A 24,564-nucleotide genomic window follows, 5' to 3' on the forward strand; every position below is an offset into this window, starting at 1 on the left:
TGGCATAGGAAGTCGTGTTGGCCAAAGCAATGCCCCCTGGGAAAATACATGCAAAGTAGGTCTCATCCAAGAGAACGAAAGCTGTCTCTGTAGTGCCACCTAGTGGAGGTAGCTGCTAAATGTCATATAAACTTGTCACAAACTTGTCTGTGACGGATGGTAAGGGGCAGGAACAACGTAAGGTTCCTCACACAGCACCTTCATAGGATTGTAGCACAAGTAGCCAATATAAGACAGATAACGGGTTTCCTACAGAGGCATAGATAGGAAAGTGCGCACATAGCTATAAATATATACTGTACTGTAATATAGTCTTTTTTTCCTAAAGTAAACTACTCCTGTAGGGCTTAATGTACCATAAATGCAGTAGAACATGAGAAGCCTCCTCACGAGTCTGTGACAGACGCATCACCTTGTGTAACATGTTAAATATAGGAAGCATACATATGTTGTTGTTTTTTTGCCTTTTTCTCCAGGATCGATGGTTTTGGCGGCTTCGCAATAACAAAGTACAGGAAGGATATCCAATGCAAATCGAACAGTTCTGGAAAGGACTCCCACCAAAAATAGATGCTGCTTATGAGAGATCAGATGGAAAATTTGTCTTCTTTAAAGGTACTTTCTAGATAATGTAGGCATAGATTGTATAATATCTGCTTGTTTGTATACTTATGACAAGGATGGATTGAGACCTCCCTCTGTCCCTGAATATAACTATCAATCCAGAAGGGCCATAACTGGGCAGCATGGTTAGCACTGGTGCCTTGCAGCGCTGGGTCTTGGGTTCAAATTCGACCAAGGACAACATCTGCATGGAGTTTGTATGTTCTCCCTGTGTTTGCGTTGGTTTTCCCTGGGCACTCCGGTTTCCTCCCACACTCCAAAAATATATAAATTGTCTTCCTATGAAATTGACCCTGTTGTGTGTTGGGGTTGAGCGCTTATATGGCAGCCACTGACTTTCTGAGGAGCGCCCCAGCCACAACTATCCCTGTGAGAAAAGCGCATTACAAATGTTTCTCATGACTAGTGAAGCCTATCTGATATATAAGTTGTACAAAGGAATGTTTTTTAATGGAAGCTTTATGTAGAGATCTTCTGTCTGCCAGGCCCTTTGATGCTGCTAGATTACAGTAAGTCCCACTTACCCTGAATTTGACAGTTTTTTTGGGCATGACATATCCCTGGCATCTTGTTTACAAGGCCTCTTCAGTTTTCAGGTCCTTATTCTCCCGAGAACCATACTAACGGCAACATGGATGTGTAGACAGTTGGGTCCAATGGATTTGAACTTTGTTCTTTCTAGCCTTGTCATCATGGTCCTATTGTTTTTCTTATAACAGTGTGGATCTCAGTATGTTTATAAGTGAAGAAGCAGAAACAGGTTCCCATTTCTGGTCTTCACCCATGAATCAAGAGCAGCCCCCAGTAGACAACGCTCAGCCTTTATAGCTTTTTTTCCCCCATTGTCCAGAATTTGTTGTGCTAAAGCCAATAACTATAATAATTTTTTCATAAAATGTTAACTCAGTTATTCGATTCCCAATATAGGAGACAAGTACTGGGTATTTAAGGAAGTAACAGCAGAACCTGGGTATCCGCACAGTTTAGTGGAGTTGGGAAGTTGTCTCCCACGGGAAGGTATTGACACAGCTCTGAGATGGGAACCAGTTGGCAAAACCTACTTCTTCAAAGGGGACAGATATTGGAGATACAATGAGGAGAAGAGGACAGCTGATCCTGGTTACCCCAAGTCTATAACTGTTTGGAAAGGAATCCCAGAAGCACCTCAAGGAGCATTTGTGAGCAAAGAAGGGAGTAAGTACTGCAAGCTACACACATGAAGATCAAGGCAATGCCAAGAACAGTCAATAAAGCAAATGCATTATTTCGACATTTAATTCTTTAAAGTAGAAAATGTATGATTTCTGCAAATATCTGTTAAGGTATAACCATTTTGTTATATAACGTTCAGACTTGTGCTGATCTCCAAAAGGGTAGTCACACATGTTCATAAAGAATCACACTTTATCCAGTACTTGCTAGTTCGTATTAAGCTTGTATTCTTGTCCCGCTGCCGTCATTCAGATCTTGCTGTCACCAATGGTAATGACTAAACCCTTTCCGCACACATCTCCTGCAGTCCTGTAGAAGAATGGTGAAACTCTAGTTGGGTGGGACCAGACACTTGTTGATGGTGTCAGCGTGAGCTGCACTTTATATGCTTTTAATGCTAGTCTTTTTGTGAGTGCCATAAAACCCTTGCATGGAGGATTTATCCTATTGCGGCGGTGTTTGACTATTGGATGGACATACTTACTTTCTCGACAGGATTGCAGGAGATGTGAGGGAAAGGAGTAGAAGTTGGATTCACATTACATTTTTGTCTTCAGTTTAACGTATACAAAAGGATGTGTCAGACAGATGCTATACAGTAGCATCCGTCACCATAGAGTTCCATTCCAAATGTGTAAGTTTTTTTTTTACTGGACTTTGCGGGATGGAAGAGCATAGTGTATTGCCACGGGCGGACTGGCCATAGACCCTACAGGGAAACTTCGTGGTGGGCCAATGTCCAGGGGGCCACTGGAGGGGGGCCCTCCTCAAGCCAGCCAGCCAGGTAAGTAATGATCTGACGCTCTCCTCCTGACTCTTGAATTCAACTGTATTGCCATCCTTAGGCAACTGGAGTAGGAGGACAGAACTTGGCAGCTTGTGCTGGCCACCAAGAGGGGCAGTTACTGAGGAGGTATTTTGTGCTGCTGGGGTAGTATTTTGTGCTGCACTGTGGTATTTGACTCTGCTCGGGTGGTATAATGTGCCACAATATGGTAATGCTTGCTCTCCCTTTTTGTGTTGACTCTGTCAGTTTTGGACCTGCCTACAACATGGGGCCACTTAGTTGTTTTTTCCAGAGCCACGTTAAGTTCCCAGTCTGCCCCTTTGTACTGAACTTTTGCAACCTTTATTTCCCACTGTGCATATGTCAAACGTAGGGCAAATACCTTGATTGACAGCAGCTGGCAAGGGTACAAGCTTACCATGAACTAGCATGTATTGGATGCATTGTGATTCTTTATGAACATTTCTGGAAGCTCTTTTAGAGAAGAGCAGCATGAGTTTGATTATTATCTTTTATTATCTTTTATGTGTATTGGAAGAACTGACCTACTTGTAACAAACCATGCAGCGCTCTCCCTGAGATTTCTTCCATACATTGTTCACACGAGCCATTATTTTTATTTGTATAACCATCTTGTTGATTAGGGTTTGGACTTCTGCACCCCTGCAATCAGCTGACTGAAGGGGCCACCATGAACACCTCTTCCCCTCGATTGTTTACCCTGCCCTTATGTAGCAGCTGAGCCTGATACTGCAGCCCATTCCTATTAACCCTTTTGCTACCAGCGTCATACATGTACGGCGCTGGAGCGGTGGAGAGATGTGTAAACATCGCGCCCGCTCGCACATGCAGCACATGTGATTGAATGCTTTAGATGCCGTGATCAAGTGAGATCACGTCATCTAAATACGCAAAAGCCCGGAAGCTTGCCCGTCTGGGCTTCCTACCGATGCCCTGTGCGGCCAATGGAGGCATCGGTAGTTGCGCTGAACACTACGAGGCTGATAGTGTTCATGCTGCAATTCTTATACCAGATGGCAGGCCAAGATAAGAAATGAGCAATTTTCTGTGTAAATCCCATTTTAAAAATCCCTGATAGAAAAAAATGAAAAATGAAAAAACATAAATAAAATGTAAAAAAAATATAAAAAATATATATAAGTTTAAATCACCTCTGTTCCGTATATTTAAAAAATAAATATCTAAATAACAATAAATATAAACATCATGGGTATCACCGCGACCAAAAACGTCCATACTATAAAAAAATATTAAAAAACGATTTGCCATTTTTTCATTGCTTCTCTTACCCAAAAAAATGTAATAACATGTGATCAAAAAGTCACGCACACTTCAAAATGGTATCAATAGAAACTACGAATTGTCCCACAAAAAATGAACTCCTAAACAGTTCAGTAGACATAAAAAAGTTATGGGGGTCAGAATATAGAGAAAAATGTTTAAATTTATTTTTACACTATTTAGACATTAAAAACCTATACATATAGGGGTATTGTTGTAATCGTACTGACCCAGAGAATGAAGGGCATGGGTCAAATTTGCCGCAAACGAAACACCGTGGGAAAAAAAACCTGTAAACCAGTGGAGGAATTGCATTTTTTTTCCAATTCCACCCTATTTGGAATTTATTTACCACTTCCCACTACATTTTATGCCATAACTAATGGTGGAATTAGAAAGTACAACTTGTCCCACAAAAAATAAGCCCTCCTACAGCTATGTGAACAGAAATATAAAACAGTTATGGCTCAAGGAAAATAGGGAAGAAAAATTGAAAACGCAAAAAACAATAACTCTGGTAGTGAAAGGGTTAAATGAATAAGCCTGAGCTGCAATACCAGGCACAGCCACTATAAAATGTGTGGTGCTGTGCCCGTAAACAGCGAAGAGGATATGGAGTGACGCGGCCCTTTAATCAGCTCACTGGCGGGATGTCAGAAGTAGGATACCCACAGATTTGACATACAATATCTTGGAAATAGTCAAGAAATTATAAAGATATCACAATCTTCTACCACATATGTCAGTATTTTGACTTTTTTTTGTTCACTATTGAAGTAAATCATTTGAAAAACTATAAAGAACGTTGATTTTTATAACCATTTCCATATATTCAGCTTTCCTGCCCAACATGGTCCTAAACTATTTTGACAGATTAGTGTTACCGTATGACTGATATTCATACTTTCATAACTACTTTTGAGAACTGTTTTTCAGAGAGTGTCTTTTAATCAGCTGATCAGTGGGGTGATGGGAGTCATACCCCAACCGATCAGATATGATGAACTATCCTATGTATAGCCAATCAGTAATAAAGTCTTAGAAGTCCCTTATGTGGGACAATAGTCTACCTTTCCAGGAATCTGGGAGGTCTCCCCTTTTGCTGTGAGTTTCCTGGGCGTTCTAGTAGAGATGGCTTCATTATCTCTAACCAGGGGCGGATTGGGAACCTACAGTGGCCCTGGAAAAAAATGCCTAAAAGTGTCCCCATGTCATAGGAGGGTCTAAATTGTCAGGAGGCGGGGCAACAAAAGTAGACTGGTTAGTAGTGGTGGCCATCAATAGAGGCCATTTTCTCTCCTCCTCTTGCAGTTGTCTCTGATTAAGATATGGAGCAGGGTGCTTAGGAGGGGAATTCAGGAAGGTATGTCGCTGGCCGGGTACATGAGTACCTGATTCTCACAGGGTTAATTACCACTGAGAGCTTATTATGTACAGAGCCAATGGCAGAGATGGGAGCTTGGGTGGCCCCCTGGACATAGGCCCAGCGGGAAATATCCCTGTAAGGTCTATGGCCAATTCGTCTGTCTCTAACCCTTAGGCCTCATGCACACGACCGTTGTTCTGGTTCGCATCCGAGCCGCAGTTTTTGAGGCTCGGGTGCAGACCCATTCACTTTGATGGGGCCACAAAAGATGCGGACAGCACTCCGTGTGCTGTCCGCATCCGTTGCTCCGTTCCGTGGCCCCGCCCAAAAAATATAACATGTCCTATTCTTGTCCGTTTTGCGGACAAGAATAGGCATTTCTACAATGGGCCGTCTGTTCCGTTCCGCAAATTGCGGAAGGCACACGGGCGGCTTCCGTGTTTTGCGGACCGCAAAAAACGGAATGGTCGTGTGCATGAGGCCTTATATAGTTTTGTTGATGACTTCACACAGCGTTCTTCTGGGGCTTTTATTTCTTTAATTTCACACACTAATAGAATACATGCTATTTCCACTGTAGTGACCAGAGTAACCTGGCCTCCCTTGAGTCGTATGCACATGTAACACTTTGCCTCCATGGGTAATTCAGAAATTAAAAATTCTGCTTGGAGGTATGGCAGTGCAGATGCAGGATTCATGGATGTGAAACAAAGCTATTGATCTTACTCCTGAGGATGCAAGCAGGCGAGAGTTAACAAATTGTTTCTGCCACTGTATTATAAATTTCATAAACGGGTTGTCTCACTTCAGCAAATGACATTTATCATGTAGAGAAAGGTAATACAAGTCACTTACTAATGTATTGTGAGTGTTGTGGGGATTCGCTCTGGTAGGCAGATTAGCGGACGCAGTACAGAGGCAAAAACTAAAAATGACAGTTTGTCGTCTTGATGTTCATTCACACCATGGCAAGTCCACAGAACAAAAAGCATTCACCTTGTCAGCGGTTTTGGCAGTAGCAGTCCCCAACAGGCTTTAGGGCCTGCTTCCCAGCAATGTGGCTCTCAGCCCTTTAGTACGGCACACATCATGCAGATCCCAAACCACAGAGACTCCACAGATATTCACTGTGAAATGGAGGATAATTCACACCCAGCTGAGACTGCTGGCTGGGTTTTATATCCCTAACCAAAACCCGGCCTGGAACGTGGGGAACAGCCACCCACCCTGAACTTTGGCTGCTCCCATTAAGAGCCGGTCCGGATCGGCTTTACAGCCACACTAAGTAACCAATAGTGTCAGTCAGCACTAGCTGCCGCTGACACTTAAAATGATCGGCTCTTACCTCACCGAGGCCAGGAACCTCGGTGACACATATCTTCCGTCAATGACGGCCCCTTGCGCTTTCCTACAGTGTCCATATTGCTTCCTTTGTTGACTAGATTCATTTTCCATCAGTTGTGGTTGTGCATGCACACTATAGGAAAAAGCACTAGCCTATATGTGTTCCCACAGTCCTGGCTATCAAAGAGGCAGACGCGTTCTCCTATAGTGTGACCACCACTGATGGATTTCAGGGTGGTTGCAACCATGGAAATGAGCAGTGTGTAATGTGATGGAAAAATTAATCCAGCCAGCAAAGGAGGCAATATGGACAATCACAATACATTAGTAAGTTCCTTGTATTAACTTTCTCTACATAATAAATGCCACTTGCTGAAATGAGACAACCCATTTAAAGTGTCACTGTACAGCCACAGATTTTCATTTCATTTAATAGAGAATGGTATAACTAGCAAATTTCTAAATCACTTCATTTAAAACATGCCTGCATCCAAAAAAGCAGTAAAATCATGGCCACTACTCACTAGGGGTCCCACCTACTTTGCAGTCCACTGCCTGTCCCTAGTGACAGAGATGCAGCAAATGGGGGAGTGTCAGATCTAGCTAAGATCCTGAGCCTGATTTAAAAAAAAACTGCTTCTACACAGCTTTTCTACACTGCCTTTCTGTAAGTGTGATTTCCCCCTCCTTCTGTTCTGTGAGTTCCAGCGCTAAAACAAACATAGTGGGAAGTAAGGGAAAGGACATCACTACAGTATATTGCTGGAAGACTTAGAAAAATGGATACGCCCCCTGCTTCTGAGTGAAATGCATCTAGCTCAGCAGCTGAAACAGTGAATAATATGGGTGAAAAAGACTTTAGGAAAGCCCAAATAAGACCTGATCCTTCACAGTTATGATTGTACAAAGAAACACAGCCTTTATGCAAACTTCTTTTGAAAACTCAGGTACACTTTAAATAATTTTGGATGTTTGTCTTTTGCAGCTTATACCTATTTCTATAAAGGAAAGGAATACTGGAAATTTGATAATCAGAAGCTTTCTGTGGAAACGGGTTACCCAAGGTCAATAGTAAAAGACTGGATGGGCTGCAACCAAAAAGATGTGGACAACAGCAAAGACCGACACCTACAGCATGACGATGTGGATATTATGGTGACAATAAATGATGTGCCAAGCACCGTAAACGCCATAGCAGTGGTAATCCCTTGTATATTGTCCCTGTGCATCCTGGTCTTGGTATATACTATTTTCCAATTTAAGAACAAAGGTGTACAACAAAACGTTACCTACTACAAACGGCCAGTACAAGAATGGGTATGACAGGATCTGGAACACTTTTGTTTTCTTTAGTTTCTATGAGGGCTAACAGGATGCTGGGATCCAAAGTCCACTGGTCAGACTGGAAACAGGCGTTCAATGATGGTGGTCCCAGTTTTACAAGCAAGGGAAGACCTTACGGTATACAGAGATGGCCTTACACAATCGAGCCTCTTTCATTCTTACTGCCTCATACTTGTATCTTTTCTAGTGTGCCATTTGCTCAGTTCACTTTGTGAGCGCCGAGTAACTTGCTTGGAATTTTCTTGAGAACAAAAAAAAAAAAAAAAAAAGAGAATATTACTGTAGCTGAGAACTTTTCTCAAAACCAGCTTTCTTCATTGAAGTCAGAAACTTTCAGACTTGTTTCTTATATCAATTTGAGCAGAAAGAGATCAAGCACACAAAGGCAAAGACTTGTCACGGAAGGTCTTTAAAAACAGCTGTTCCTCCATATGGCTTGCCACTTAAATGCACAAAGAGGAACTCACCATTTTTTTTTCATTTGTTCAATCCCTGCTGGTCAGATTTATTATTACATATAAAAATTGTTAAATATAGGTTATTGAATTTGGCATTCTCTGCCTGCATTGATGAATAGTTGTTACAGTTTGAAGGGAAGATCTCCTCAGGTTTGCTGTCTTGCTTCAACCCGAGGACAGAGTTTCAAAAACGTGTTCACCCAATATTTGATAAATGTTGTATTCATGTAGAGACCTAAACAGAAAACGAAATAAAACAAAAAAAATGTTTTTGCTGAATGTCACAAGTGTAAGAGAACGGATAAGTAACTAGTAAGAATACAGTTAAATCCCATAACTACTCATACTGGAAAACTGTATTATGTTATTATGGTTATTTATTTCATTTTTTTTATTGCCTGAGTTTAAATAATAAATTCTATGCTCTCTAGGCCGTTCATTTCTTTCATAACTTGGTTATTATTTCACTTAATGCATTTGTCTTCTAAAATAGACACACTGGATACAGAAGTAAAATAATATTGAAAGGGGTTGTCTGGCAAAAAAAAAAAAACAGCCAGTGTACAATATAAAATAAGTCATAATCCTTAGCGCTCCTCCTATCCAGATACTGTAATTTCCCATTAGTCTCTACTTTCTGGGCCTCCCGACACACATCCTATTAGTCTCTACTTCCTGAGCCCTCCCGACACACATCCCATTAGTCTCTACTTCCTGAGCCCTCCCGACACACATCCCATTAGTCTCTACTTCCTGAGCCCTCCCGACACACATCCCATTAGTCTCTACTTCCTGAGCCCTCCCGACACACATCCCATTAGTCTCTACTTCCTGAGCCCTCCCGACACACATCCTATTAGTCTCTACTTCCTGAGCCCTCCCTCCCGACATCCCATTAGTCTCTACTTCCTGAGCCCTCCCGACAAACATCCCATTAGTCTCTACTTCCTGAGTCCTCCTAACACACATCCCATTAGTCTCTACTTCCTGAGCCCTCCCGACAGACATCCCATTAGTCTCTACTTCCTGAGCCCTCCCGACAAATATCCCACTAGTCTCTACTTCCTGAGTCCTCCTAACACACATCCCATTAGTCTCTAGTTCCTGAGCCCTACCGACAGACATCCCATTAGTCTCTAGTTCCTGAGCCCTCCCAACAGAGCGGTGGCGGATTGTGAGGTGATTATGACTTTTATTATTTTACACAGTCCTCAGAATTTTTATTGTAAGAAAAAAATGTCAATCATCTGGACAACCCCTTTAAGCAGTTTCTCAACATATTGCATTTATACTTTGAAAATTTATATTCACGAAATGAACATTGTGCATGTTTAAAAAAAAAAAAACATTAAAATTTTTGTATATGCAGGTAAATTTGATATCTGTATGTACATTTGTTCAATATTTTATTTATGTGAAATTCTTCATTTTGGAAAAGTACAATTAAAGAAAATGGAGGAAAAGTCTGAAAATGTTGTATCCCAATCTGCTGCTTAATGCACTATGAAACCAAATAAATACTAGAAAAGGTTGAGCAGTGTTCTTTAAAGTTTGAAATTTGAGTAGTTGTTCCAACTTAAAGTGAATTCACAGTTGCAGAATTTTTGTTGACTCTTCCATTAATGTAAATGGATCTGATTTCCGGGTTGCAGAAATCTGCTGCGTGTGGTGTCACCATTAAAGTGAATGTTTTTAACAATTTTTAGGTCCAAAATTTTGTACTTATTAATTTCTTAACATATCTTTATAGTGGTCAGAGCTCTGTTTTTCTGATACAAAATTGTCTGCATAGACAAAGATTTAAAGGAAATTTATCAAGACTATAAAGGCCCATCTTTCTGCTTTTAACAGCATTCAAGACTTGCTTTACAGCAACCACATGGATGATAGGAACATGTAATCTGGAGATGACTCATTGCCATCTATGAGAAAGTGTTCTAGGCATAATCTGTGACCTGTGCAGAGGTCATTGTGTAGGCAGGGGGAGTAGATAAGCTTTGACTATCCATTGCTGTGAATAATGGATCCTACATGGTCTTTGAAAATGTCGGTGTTACCGTTTGTTGTATATCTGCCTTTATTGCCTTTAATAATAATAATGAGATCACTGGCGTATGTAGAGAAGTAATGTCCCCATAGCAAGGATCAAACCAGGCCCCCCACACAGGGCAGAAGGGTTTCTGCCTAATCCCTTTTCAATGACCCTGCCTCATTTACTAAAAGTTGTTCCTTTAGAGGGTAGAGTCCTGACCAAGTTTTCACCTCCAGTTAGAGAGGAGAAAATACCAACTAAGACTGAGCCCCCTCTTGCCCTGGGCCCCAGAGTAGTCGCATGGTCTACCCTATGGTAGATACACCCCTGAATGAGATGACTGCTGAGAAGTTATCTCTACAGAACAGGAAGTGTCTGTCTATTATAAGACTCTGGACCAGAGTTTTTTTGTAAATATAAATAGTGACATGGAAAAAAAGTATTTCTGCCGCCTTCCTAAATGGACATTCTCTGCTGAGTCCATCTTGAGAAACAAGACAAACTTCCAGGTCGCTGAAGGATCAGATTACACGCTGCCCATAGAAGTCTATAAATAGGGGAGGAGAAAGGAGAAAAAGGATGAGGAGGAAGGAGAAAAAGCATTTTTTTTCTCTGCTAAAATATATTACATAGTTTCTTATATTAATCTGTACTATTGATTTATGAAGATAGAACTGAGTATGTATGTCAAGCTGGACAAAGAATTTGGAAAAAGAGCAAACAGCAGGTGGCGCTATAGATAGAGATTTCAGTTAATAACTCAGTGGCTATACAAATTGTTTAATTACATGCAATTATGAAAGTATTCAGATCCAGGTGCTGGTTTGAAAAATGTATAATATTTTTGGTGGGACAACCCCTTTAACTATGTGTCTATGCAAAGCAATTGAGCCTGAATATCAGAAAAAAAGAATTTCCAGCGCAGTTTACAAACTCATATATCAACTATTTATAGATTTATTACTCCTCCCTCCCCAAAAAAACAAGCCAAAACCATAGTAATGTCACTTGTTAACCAGCATTTATAATATATATAACATTCCTCATTATAACAAAATATATATCATTTAATATTTATTAAATACTGTATTAACATAGAATTATTACTTAGCAGGTTGCTAAAAACTACATTGGAAAAAAATTAGTGGAATTGCTAAAATGTAATGTAAAGTGTATTTCTAGTTTCTGTACATTTTCAGTACAAGGTATCAAAGGGGTTGGTCGAGATTTTGATATTGATGGTCTATCCTCAGGATCGATTGTCAATATTAGATCGCCGGGGGTCTGACTCCTGACGCATCTGCCGATCAGCTGTTTGAAGAGACCGATAAGTGCTTTGGGCTTATCCTAGGCCAATGACGCCCTCATCGGTCACATGGCCTAGAACTCAGCTCAGTCCCATGCCACGGTGCTCACTGGACCCTCACCGATCTGATATTGATGACCTATCCTGAAGATAGGTCATTAATATTAAACACCCGGACAACCCCTTTAAATTATTTTCACCAGTATTGAATAATAGAGTAAAGTAAGTTATACTCGGTATTAAAGGGGGATTCCAGTCCCTTTTATTTTCAACTGAATCTGAGTTAAATGACAACACAATATAACTGAGGGAGATTTATGAAAACTGTTAAAACATAGACTGTCTTTGTGGCCCCTAGCAACCAGTCACAGATTGGCTCTATTTTTCAAGGGCGCAATAAGAAATTAGAGCTTGTGATTGGTTGCTATGGGCAACAAAGATTTTATTAAATTTTTTCTTTTAGATAATACTTGTCTATGAAATCTCCTTCTGATACCACAATGATGACTTCCTGGTCCTGCATCAGTCTACTCCACTGCATCATTGAGATGTTGTGACGTGTGACCACTGCAGCCTATCACTGGCCACAGCAGGGCCATCATTAAATTTTTATGGATACGCATAAGAAAGCAGCCATGTTTTTCTGAATCTGTACCTCTTTAATGGCAACATGACCAGAGAATTTCTAATGTGTTTCTTGAGATCGCTTACATAAGAGGAGAGGTTATTGACTGATGTTTAGGAGACCTTTTTTCCCCCAATTGTTTGAATACATTAAGATGCCCATAGATGTAGACATTTTTCATCTGAGACAAGAACATGAGAAGGGAAGTTTGTTACAGTACGTCTGTGTTACGTAATATTAAGAAATATTCTATTACAATGGTTTGAAATATTTGCCTTATTTGGTAGTTCACATGTAGTTGTTACATGTTGAGATTTTATGGCGCAGGGTTTTTAAGATTTTGTTTAGTTGTAATAGCTTACCCATTTATTTCTTTGCCGATCCAGCATCCCCGGTTCTCCTCATCAGTCTCTGTTCAGTCGGCTGCAGTGATGAAATGCCTGTTTTCCCCTGTGACCACTGTAGCCAAACACTGGCCTTTATATATGCCACAAAAGTGCCGAGGCTGCAGTCACTTGGGTGTGTAGCCACGTCACAGCTCAAGTCAAATAAACAGAGATCGGGGGAAGGACTGGAATGGTGCAGCTGTAACGGTGGGGGAATAAATGGTTAAATTGTGCATCTTTAATTATTTTATCACGTTTCACCCACTCTTTTATGCCAAAATTAGACAACCCCATCAAGTATTTTTACAGTATTTCTTAATCTGCTTTCTTTGAACCTGACCCACCTGAAACATGAGCTCACTTATCAGATACGGTAGTTTAAAAGGATTATATAATCCTATGGCAGGCCATCCATCTATGAGACACCTATCCCAAGCGTTACTGAAAGGTATTTTTAATATTATATTCCATTATTAACATTTCATTAACAATTCTCCAATTACAGAGGTAACGTATTTTATGTATTTATTGTACACAAAAATATATTTTAAAGTCGGGGTCCTCCAAAGTGAGAGACACTCTTTGTAGCCAGTCTTTACTTTGTCAAATAGATGGGGGACCCCCTTAGGGCTCTTTCACACTTGCGTTGTTCTTTTCCGGCATAGAGTTCCGTCGTCGGATTATACGATCAGGATTATCCCAATGCATTCTGAATGGAAAGAAATCCGTTCAGGATGCATCAGGATGTCTTCAGTTCAGGGCCGGAACATTTTTTGGCCGGAGAAAATACAGCAGCATGCTGAGCTTTTTGCTCCGGTCAATCCTGAACACTTGCCGCAAGGCCAGATCCGGAATTAATGCCCATTGAAAGGCATTAATCCGGATCTGGCCTTAAGCTAAACGTCGTTTCGGCGCATTGCCGGATCCAACGTTTAGCTTTTTCTGAATGGTTACCATGGCTGCCAGGACGTTCAGAGTGACGTCAGGGCGCCCCACGTGCATGGATGACGTGATCGCATGGGTCACGTCATCCATGCGCATGGGGCGCTCTGACGTCATTCTGGAGCGCCCCGGGAGCCGCACGGACGGTAAGTATACTGCTCCCCCGCTCCCCACTACTACTATGGCAACCAGGACTTTAATAGCGTCCTGGCTGCCATAGTAACACTGAACACATTTTGAAGACTGATTACACGAGTACACGATGGATCCGGACAACGCAAGTGTGAAAGAGCCCTTAAAATTAAAGTATGATAAAAGTATAATCTATTTAAAATTGTGGAATCAAGAGTGGTTTTGGCACTATATTAAAGTGTAACTCCGGCTAGATTTTCACAGTTTGAAGATTGGACGTATAGTATAGTTATTTAATTCATGCTAGGACTGTTAATTCTGTCATGATCACTTTCTGGCTACTGCTGACCAACTTGTATGTCAGATGGCATGTATTAATGATATTGAGTGCCATTTGGTATCCATAAGATGGCCGCTGATGGAGGGTCATCTGACCAGACACATCACTCTGCCTCCTCCACTCAAACACACTGGTCCTCTCAACAGCGCAGGTGCAGTGTATTTGAATGGAAAAGGCTGAGTGATTTGCCTGGTCACATGACCCTCCATCAGCGGCCATTTTAAGGACAATATGTCCAGGTGAACTACAAAAAAGACTTGGTTAACAAGGGAACATGCATTATGAAATGCACAACAGAGGATATTACTAAGTGCCATATAGATGTCTTACAAACATATTGATCAACAGTAACTAGAAACTTTTCATCCCCTTTAAATGCAAGTTTCCCAGGTGATTTGTATATTACAGGTCCTTAACACCGCAGGTAGTAACAAAATGGCTGCATATCACTGAGCTTTACAGAAGTGGTCAAAACCATGCCCCCTTCTTTGACACACCTCAGTGCTCTGCAGCTATTGGCTGAAGCTGCACCTCCCAGCCTTCCTGCTCCGCCCACCCCTAATATTTGTAACAGTGACCACTCTCGGCGCAATTTCACATAATTCCCGCTGCTTTTGCTTGCAGCTAAAATGGAGAGAAGAACTTGCAGAGGGGCAGGCAGAGCAAAAAGTCTGTGAGGAGCAACTTCAGCCAATAGCGGTTGGAAAAGGTGGTGTGGTTTTGGCAACAACCCCTGTGCATCCAAGTTACATGGAGCCATGTTATTTCTGTGGTGTTAATGGCCTATAGTAGACAGGATACCTCAGAAACTCGCATTAACGGTCCTAGTATGTTTGGGGGGTTGTCCAGCTTTTTTTTACGTGATGGTCTTCCTCTACATAGGTCATCACTAGCTAATTGTGGGGGTCCGACACCCAGAACCCCTGCCTATCAGCTGTTCTGTGTAGCTGTTTTGACTGAAGTCACCCCTGGAACTAATCAGCACCATCAACAAAGTAGCGGACAGCGTTTGTCACTGCTGTGCTGCCCCCATTGACTTCAATGGAGCCCGCGCTGCTGTCGTAGATTGCTCCCTCTGCTACAATCTTGATGTGCCATGGGGCTATCATGGTGACTTCCATCGATGGTGCTACTCAGAACAGCTAATGTGGGGATGCGAAGTGTCGAACCACCACCAATCAGCTAGCCATGGCCTATCCTGAGGATAAAGGATAAAGAAATGATCTTAGTAGCTCCATTCTACTAATAAAGAAAATGTCACTTTAAGTGGGTGATTTTTAAGCTCTTTTTCAAATAATTTCTTTGGTGGATTAAATCTGGTTTTAAGGTAGATAGACTTGTTCTGTTATGTCTACTCTATACTGTAGTGAACACCATAAATCATTTCCCTATTTTCTATAGGAATGTAATAACAATGATTTGCAATAATCACTATAAATGCCTTTATTATCCCTTTATAATGGGGAGTGTTACATTGACACATACTATCACTGTGTTCTACTTTGTATTCAAGTTATATATAGACGATAAACTGATACAGTGTTTTTCATCAGTTCATTACTGTTGTTTGTACAGTTATAGATTCGAGGGTCCATGTATGAGGGGTCCAGTATGAGGGTCCACACACAGCAGCACAAGATCTTAAAGTGTAACTGTCGTTAATTTTTTATTTTTGTAATGTGTAAGGGCAGTAATGCTGACCATTTTTGTAATATACTTTAACTACTGAAATCATAGACATATTAGAAAAAAAGCTCTAAAGTGGCCCATTTTGAGCCTTAGCAATGCTCCTCTGTCTTCTGTTTACATAACACAGTCAGTGTTGAGCAAGTCTCCACAGTTATGTAAACAGAAGACAGAGGAGCGTTGCTGAGGCTCAAAATGGGCCACTTTAGAGCTATTTTTCTAGTGGAAATGTACAATTTCAGTAATTAAAGTATATTACAAAACTGGTCAGCATCACTGCCTCTATACATTACACAAATAAAAAAATAATGACAGTTACACTTTAAAGGGCTGCAACCAAATAAATATTAAAGGGCATCTGTCAGCAGATTTGTACCTATGGAACTGGATGACCTGTTTCATGTGCACTTAGCAGCTGAAGACATCTGTGTTGGTCCCATGTTCATATGTCCCCGCATTACTGAGAAAAAGGAAGTTTTAATATATGCAAATAAGCCTCTAGGAACTGCCTGCCGGATCCGTAAATCCATGTGCAAACGGAGATAATTTATTTCCGGATCCAGATGCGGATCCGTCTGTCAAATGCATTGAAAAACCGGCTCCGGTGTCATCCGGAAAAATGGATCCGGTATTTTTTCCCCCACATTTTTAAAGGTCTGCGCATGCTCAGACCAAATCAGTCAATGTGGCAATTTCCTAAACACTTGGTACCGGATCCGGCATTAATACATTTCCAGAAGTGTTCTGGAATTTCGCCCGGAAAAAATACTGCAGCATGCTGCGGTATTTCCTCCTGCCAAATACTGTAAAAGGGACGGAACGGAAGACATCCTGATGCATACTGAACGGATTGCTTTCCATTCAGAATGCATTAGGATAAAACGGAAGCGTTTTTTTTCCGGTATTGAGCCCCTATGACGGAACTCAATACCGGAAAACTTTAACGCTAGTGTGAAAGTGCCCTAAGGCAGATAAAACAAGTCCATACATATAACAGTCAGGAATAGCTGCTAACTAGAAACCTATACAGCTATTTTACCAGAGAAGTGACCTTGATTGGTTGGTTGGATCTGAGTCTGAGACATTGTATGTTGAGTCTAGTTTCATCTTACGATGGGTCAGAAAAGACCATTGTATGTTGAAAATATTGTATCCTGAGGCCATTGTATCTCGAGGGATCGCTGTATCATGCTCTTAGGGTACATTCACATGACGGACGTTTTCAGAGCCATTGTAGTCTGTGGGTCTATTCACATGGAACGGCCTTCAAAAAATAGGCTATGTCCAATTTCATTCATACAATTCAAGGAGGGCATTTTAATGCCACTTCTGCCGTATTTATCAGGTTTCACTGTGAGGAAGCTTTTACTGCCTAACTTTAGACAATCTTTGCTTTAGAAAGAAATGGCATGTCTTGCAACTAGCGCACAATAATGGAAAATGCTATTTTTTTCTGGTACTAAACACAGTATGAAAGGTGAAATACCCACTAAAGACACAGAAACCAAAAATGAGGCTTATACATTATATCGGTGTATAATGACCAATCAGAGCTCCGCTTTTATTGGATTCTGACTGGGAGCTAGAGGCAGTAAGGACGCTTACTTGAGAGAACGACTACATGATACGTGTAATATTATGTGTACAGATATATGTAAAAGATACAGTAAAGTATGTGTTGTTCTCATTTTCACTGCAACCTGTGTCCTATTAACTATCAGTGTAGCCACAGTGACCATGAGAAGTGAGGTCCTGGAGGTCCCATGTGAATGGAGCAGCGGTGAGCATGTGCTCTACTACTCCGTTCACAAGAGGGCCTTGGGCTAGATTTATCAAACTGGTGTAAAGTAGAACTGGTTTAGTTGCCCATAGCAACCAGTCAGATTCCACCTTTTATTTTTTACAGTTCATTTGGAAAATGAAAGGTGGAATCTGATTGGTTGATATGGGCAACTAAACCAGTTCTACTTTACACCAGTTTGATAAATCTCCCCCTCTGTTCTTATGATCACTGGGGGTCCCAGTAGTTGGACCTCCAGCAATCAGGCACTTATACCTTTGTCTGTGGATAGGGGATAAGCGTTCTTTGTGGGAAAACCCCTTTTACTGAATGCCTGGCGCCACATGATGTATGGACAATGGTCACATGGCTGACACCAGGTTTAGTCCATGCATTCAGTTAGCCTACATAGAAATGCTCCTTGAGCTTTACTATTATTCTGTGCAAATAAAAGAGGCTTCTGGATGGTTTTACGGTTTTATGTGCTGACAAGTGGTAATATGATGGACAAGCCCTTCAATGTGACAGCCGCGGCTCTCTATGCCCCCTGTAGGCAGCTGATGGAAGTTGACATTGGTATTTTATTCTCCCTAAGGCAGACATTAAAGGCAAACTAGTTTAAAGGAAGACAACCCCTTTAATTATGGAGTTTTTTCCCCAAAAATGATATTCAGGTTTGACAGAATAATATAATAAGTCATAAATATTATATTTGCACACAGTTCATTTCTGGTATCAAACTGGTCATGAACCAGCTATGAACCATTTTGTGGTGGTGTATTACCAGTAGAGTGAATCTTCCAAGATTCCGTTCATTTTGGATTCGCCTAATTTTTCAAAAAGTTCAGTTCAGGTCCGAATCTATTAGTTCCAAACCAAAGTTGGTCCAATTGCCCTGGAAATTGTTTTTTTTTTAACCTCCTTCTCTAGTCCTCTAAAACACAGATTTATTGTTTGATAAAAAGCTCCTATCTCGTTTCGTTAATTTTGTAAAAAATGTTTCATTCTCTCTTGCCCGTCCCCTCGGACTGATACAGCGTCAGGTGTAACAGTATCTACTTTTATTGTTGCCGCTGCAAGCTGAGGTTATTGCTTAGCTGCAAATGACTCATATTTCCTCCTGCCTGGTGGTGACAGAACACTATTGATTGCTTATGCGCTATGCGAAAAGATTCGGGTTCTATTCGGTGGCTAAAAAAATTGGAGATTCAGTACGAATCTCCGAATCTTTAAATAGATTGCTCATCTCTACCTATCAGGATGACCCTGACTGATTAAAGACTTATTTTATTTATCCCACATTTTTCATACAGTTACATTAGTCATTGACACTTGGGTACCTTTAAAAAGGTTTTACAAGATTTAACATTGATGGCTTGTATTTGGGCAACTCAGCTATGCGGGTATCAGTGTGCTAAGTACTGCAGTAAAGGGGCGCTGTATCATTGCCCATTTATTTTTCAGATTGGTGGCGGTACTGTGTGTGTGGGACCCCAGCAATCAGACATTGATGGTCTACCCAACGGATAAGCCATGGTTGATATATTCTGAAAACCCCTATTTAAAAACTCATCTTGATGTATGTGGGGGGTTAGTAAAGAGAAGGGGTGAGGTGAGAGAGACTTGACAACCTCATTTATTAAGAATTTCTCAACTTTTTCTATTTATATTGAAAACCTATCTCCACATTGTAAATCATTGCAATATATCTGGCACATCTGAATGTGTTTTAAATCCACCTATTTATGTTTCATAAAATAACCATCATGCCCAAATTGTCTAGTTGACCAAACGAGGCAGATGAAGCTGTCGTGTTATTTATGGCTTTGATTCAGGGAAAAACATTTTGACAGTATTTGATTTTACCACACAAACCTGTTTCTCATGTTTTATACACACTGAGTACTATACTTTACTTATCGGCCATTGTGGCTCCAATGACAAGTTTCATTTAATCCATTTTGCTTATCTCTGGATGAGACGTAAGTTAACAATGACCCCTGATTTCTTTGGGTGTTAGTTAAACTATACAAAGATTACATCCAGACATTTTAGTACCTCTAAAAGGGGCACTCGGCCAAGTTTAGATAACCTCATCCATAATGTAGTGAAATCTCCCCCAAAAGACCACTTCTTTAAGAAGACCTTCCCCTTATCCAGTTCCACCATATATCATACATAATGGCCACCTTGTTTGAGAAGACTTCACCTAGAAGATCACCTTATAATGCAGTTCTGGGTGTTCCTCTCTAAGAGACTTCACTAAGTAAGATCCGGTGGACACAATAAAATATAATAAAACAGGCAATATATTTTATTTCTGTGACTGTTCAGTCTGTATTTAATGATTTGTCACCTTATGAAATATAATTTTTTTTGCCAGTTTCCAGAGTGGCCAGGTCTCTAGGCAGGACAACAGAATATGACCATAACTACCTGTATTGTCCTATTAGGTCTAATGTTCTTAGTAGTTGATATTATTATTACTATTATTATTTTGTTTATTAGTATTAATATGTTTTCAGTTATACTTCTTACTGTATGTAGAAGTACCATATTTCACCAATATTCAGGATCTGCTATGTAATGTTACTAGAGCAGAGTTAATTTTTAAAAGGGTTTGTGCACTAATTACCACAACTCTTATACTTACCTGATCCCCGATGCCGGGTGTCGGCTTGTGTTATCTCCGGCCTCTGCTGTTTATATCAGGTCCCTCAATGTAAACTTTTGGTTTGACACCAATGCAGCCAATCATTCCAGGGCATTATTAGCTGTTTGTCAGGGGTTTGTGAAGCCAGACACGAGACGGTTGGCTGATAGCAGGGCCAGCATTGAATTAAAAAGAGATGTAATAAAGGGGTTGTCTGGGTTCAGAGCTGAACCCGGACATACCTCCATTTTCACCCAGACAGCCCCCCTGATTTGAGCATCAGAGCAGGTTCATGCTCCGATGCTGTCCTTTGCCCTGTGCTAAATCACGCAGGGCAAAGGCATTTTCCGGAGTTCCGGTGAAGATCACTGGCACTGATGGGCGGGCTTTAGCACTGCCCTAGTCTGCAAAACGGCTAGGGCAGCACTAAAGCACACCCATTAGAGCCGGTGACGTCACCGAACACACTGCTGGGCGGAAGCCTCCGTCCAGCAGTGTGTTATTGTACACAAAAGAGCCCTTGCCCTATCTAGCACAGGGCAAGGGAGTGCATCGAAGCATGAGGTGCTGCCTGGGTGAAATTATGGGGATGTCCGGGTTCAGAGCTGAACCCGAATAACCCCTTTAAGGGTATCGGCCAATTCACCATTTTGCGAGTAAAACTGAGGTATTTGTTGGTTATGTATTAGAGAAGACACTAGTAGCTTGTGATGAGGCAGAACTTGTGTAGATTAAGTTCCAAACATACAAGACATTTCAGCAAACTGTAACAGCAGCCATCTTTGTATTAAGAGAGAAAAGAAAGAGAAAGAAACCAACAAGTTTTACAGATATACACAACTGGTAACCTTAATGTACAGCTCCATCTACTGGTCAAGTGATAATAATACACAATACTGTATATGGTACATGCTGTTACATCCCTAACACCCCTTCTCAACGGCATGTGCATAATTATACGACATTTAGTCTCTTTTGTAGAAAACTATGACGTTCCCTTGGCAAAGGTTTGGTGAGTGCGTCTGCAGTCATCTCCTCTGATGGACAGTATTGGATGTCGATAACTCCTTGTTCTTGCATGTCCCTGAGCAGATGGTCTCTTACATCAATGTGCTTAGTTCTTGGGTTAATCTTCTCAGAGTGTGTAAGCTTTATGCATCCCTGATTGTCTTCAAAGATGGGTGTGAGTTGTGACATATTCAGTCCTATGTCTGGTAGAAGTTGTCGAATCCAAATGGCTTCTTGACATGCATGTGCTGCTGCTATGTATTCTGCTTCAGTTGAAGAGAGTGCAACAGTCACTTGTTTCCGACTAGACCAGCTTATGGTTCCTTGTCCATACTGGAAGATGTAACCACTTGTAGATTTGCGGTCTCCAGCCCAATGGGCATCCACATATCCAATCAGTTTTGGGTTTGACGATGCTGGAAGTCGCAGCTTCATCCGATTTGTTCCCTTTAGGTACTGCATTACCCTCTTTACTGCGTTCCAGTCGTGTTGACACAGTGTTGCGACTTTCCTGCAAATTATTCCCACTGCTACAGTGATGTCTGGTCTTGTCACGGTGGCGATGTATAGAAATTTTCCGATTGCCCTGCGGTAATAATCATTGTTGGGTAACACGTTTTCTGTTTCATTGCTTTTCGGATAATCTGGTTCCATTGGTGTTCTTGCTTCCTTTCCATCTTGCATGTGAAACTGTTCCAATATTTCTGTAATTTTCTGACTTTGGTTAAGAAGATAGCTTCCATCCTCTTCCTGCTCTATTTGAATTAGGTAGTGAGTAATGTTCCCCTACTCTTTATTTTTTTAATTTTGTTTCAGTTTGTGAACTATTTGGTCATAGTCCCCTTCTTTTTCAAAACACATCAAGATGTTATCAATGTAAATTAGGATATATGTCCATTTGCTCTCTTGATTCTTTGAATACAGACATGGATCTGCTTTACTTCTTGAGAATCCTTCTTTTGTGAGTATTTTGTTTACTTTTTCATTCCACACTCTTGCCGCTTGCTTGAGCCCATAGATGCTCTTTTGCAGTTTGCATACAAGGTTCTTTTCCTTCTTAAATCCTGGTGGCTGCTCCATGTATAGATCCTCCTTGATGTCCACATACAGAAAAGCAGTTTTGACGTCTAGGTGCTTCCCTTGCATTCTCTTTCCGGCAGCAATGCTAAGGAGTGTTCTTACGGTGGAATGTTTCACAACTGGAGCAAATGTCTCATCATAATCTTCTCCAAATTTCTGGGAGTATCCCTTGGCAACTAATCTTGCTTTGTATCTATAGATGTTTCCTCCAGCATCGTATTTCACTTTAAAAGTCCATTTGCTTCCGATCGTTTTGCGACCAGGAGGGAGTTCTGTTAGTGACCAAGTTTTATTTCCTTGAAGTGATTTTCTCCATTGATCGGCTTCCCTTCTCTGCAAAGTTTCTATGTCTTCCCAGGATGTTGGCTCCTGTGTTTGATGTGTTTTAGCAGCGTATGATAACCTGCGGGGTGGTATCCCTTTTGTCATCCGAGAGGATCTTCTGATTTCTTGTTGTTCAGTGGGTTCTACTGGCTTGTTGATTGTGAATTCCACTTCTTGTTCTGGCTCTTGTCCTGCTTCGCATAGGTCAGCATTTCTTGCTGATTCCACGTGCAAATCCTCTCCACATTTTTCAAGAATTGTATTATCTGGTGCTTCGCTTTCATCAAAATAAACATTGCGGCTTACTGTGACCTTGTTGGTCTTTGGACAAAGGATTCTATATCCCTTACTTTGCTCACTGTAGCCCACCAGAATGCCTTCTATGGCTTTGTTCTCCAACTTGGAATGTAGGCATATGCTTTACAGCCAAACACTCTGATGTGCCCTATGTTTAGGTTTTGATCCATTCCACATTTCATATGGTGTACTTTTAATATCTTTTGATGGGAGCCTGTTTTGTAGGAATGTTGCAGTCATTATCGCTTCTCCCCAGTATTTGTTAGGTAAGGCAGCGTCTGAAATCATACATCTGGTCATTTCTACAAGAGTGCGATTCTTTCTTTCTGCTTCGCCGTTTTGCTCAGGAGTGTATGGTACAGTTGTTTGGTGTACAATACCTTGTTTCTTTAGGTATGATTCCATCTCTGTACTCATATATTCCCCTCCATTGTCAGTGCGTATTATTCCAGGTTTCCTTTGAAAGTTGTTTCTTGTCATAGCTACAAACTCTTGAAGTTTTTCTAATGTCTCACTTTTGTGCTTCATTAGATACGTTATTGTGTACCTGAAATAATCGTTGATGAAAGTCAGTAAATATCTGTTCCCAACGGGAGTGGTGGTTTTCATTGGTCCGCACACATCACTGTGTATCAGTTCCATGGGTTTAGTGGTTTTTCTCTGACTAGTCTGTGGAAGAGAGGTTAGGGTGGCCTTTGCTTTGATGCAACACGTGCACTTGCTGAGCGTGTGGCAAGGCAATATTTTCATGTCTTCTGATAGACCTCTCTTTGAAAAGTCCTTTTATAGCTTTCGATGCCCCAATCTTCTATGCCACAGATGGATGCACTTGTCATGTGGGTTATGAGTTGCCACTTTAGCCTTCTCACTTTCAGTGACTAGTTTGTACAGATGCAAGAAAATTTAGACTAAAACCTTTAGAATCACAGGTGCATATCCATGAAGCAAACATAATTACAAAAAACCAAATGGCTGCACACCATTATATATGCAAACAATAGAGCTAAGAAATGGGGGTCATTCTAGATAAAAGTGGTACAATACCGACTATAAATGAGTAATGGAAGCTCTTAGCGCACATACGTGTCGGGCCCACCTACCAAACGTCAAGGTGGCTTCCGCAGATGGGTCCCTATCACTAAAGATACTGCCTCACTATGGACTTACTAAAGCCTCCAATATTAAGGGCTGTGTAGGAACCCGCTACAAAAGTCCTCTGCTCAGAAGTCCCAGGTAGATGGGCGTGTCCAGTCTAAAAGGGGTGCCACCCCCAATATATTGCAAGAAAATTTTGACTAAAACCTTCAGAATCACAGGTGCATATCCATGAAGCAAACATAATTACAAAAAACAAAATGGCTGCACACCATTATATATGCAAACAATAGAGCTAAGAAATGGGGGTCATTCTAGATAAAAGTGGTACAATACCGACTATAAATGAGTAATGGAAGCTCTAATCGCACATACGTGTCGGGCCCACCTAAAGCACTGAATATTGGAGACTTTAGTAAGTCCATAGTGAGGCAGTATCTT

At 41.1% G+C, this 24,564-nt stretch overlaps 1 protein-coding gene across 1 annotated transcript in view; it reads left to right on the forward strand.

Annotated features, from left to right (window-relative positions):
- MMP24 (matrix metallopeptidase 24) overlaps window positions 1-9,950 on the forward strand; it is a 133,446-nt gene extending 123,496 nt beyond the window's left edge. Inside the window, exons 7-9 of the mRNA XM_044297539.1 lie at window positions 477-615; window positions 1,552-1,818; window positions 7,621-9,950. Of these exons, the coding sequence (XP_044153474.1) occupies window positions 477-615; window positions 1,552-1,818; window positions 7,621-7,958 (744 nt within the window). The 3' untranslated portion in view covers window positions 7,959-9,950. The remainder of the gene's footprint in view (window positions 1-476; window positions 616-1,551; window positions 1,819-7,620) is intronic.
- The last annotated feature ends 14,614 nt before the right edge of the window (window positions 9,951-24,564 follow it).

This window comes from Bufo gargarizans, chromosome 6 (assembly GCF_014858855.1).
Source record: "Bufo gargarizans isolate SCDJY-AF-19 chromosome 6, ASM1485885v1, whole genome shotgun sequence".
In the NCBI taxonomy this organism is placed as follows: Eukaryota; Metazoa; Chordata; class Amphibia; order Anura; family Bufonidae; genus Bufo; species Bufo gargarizans.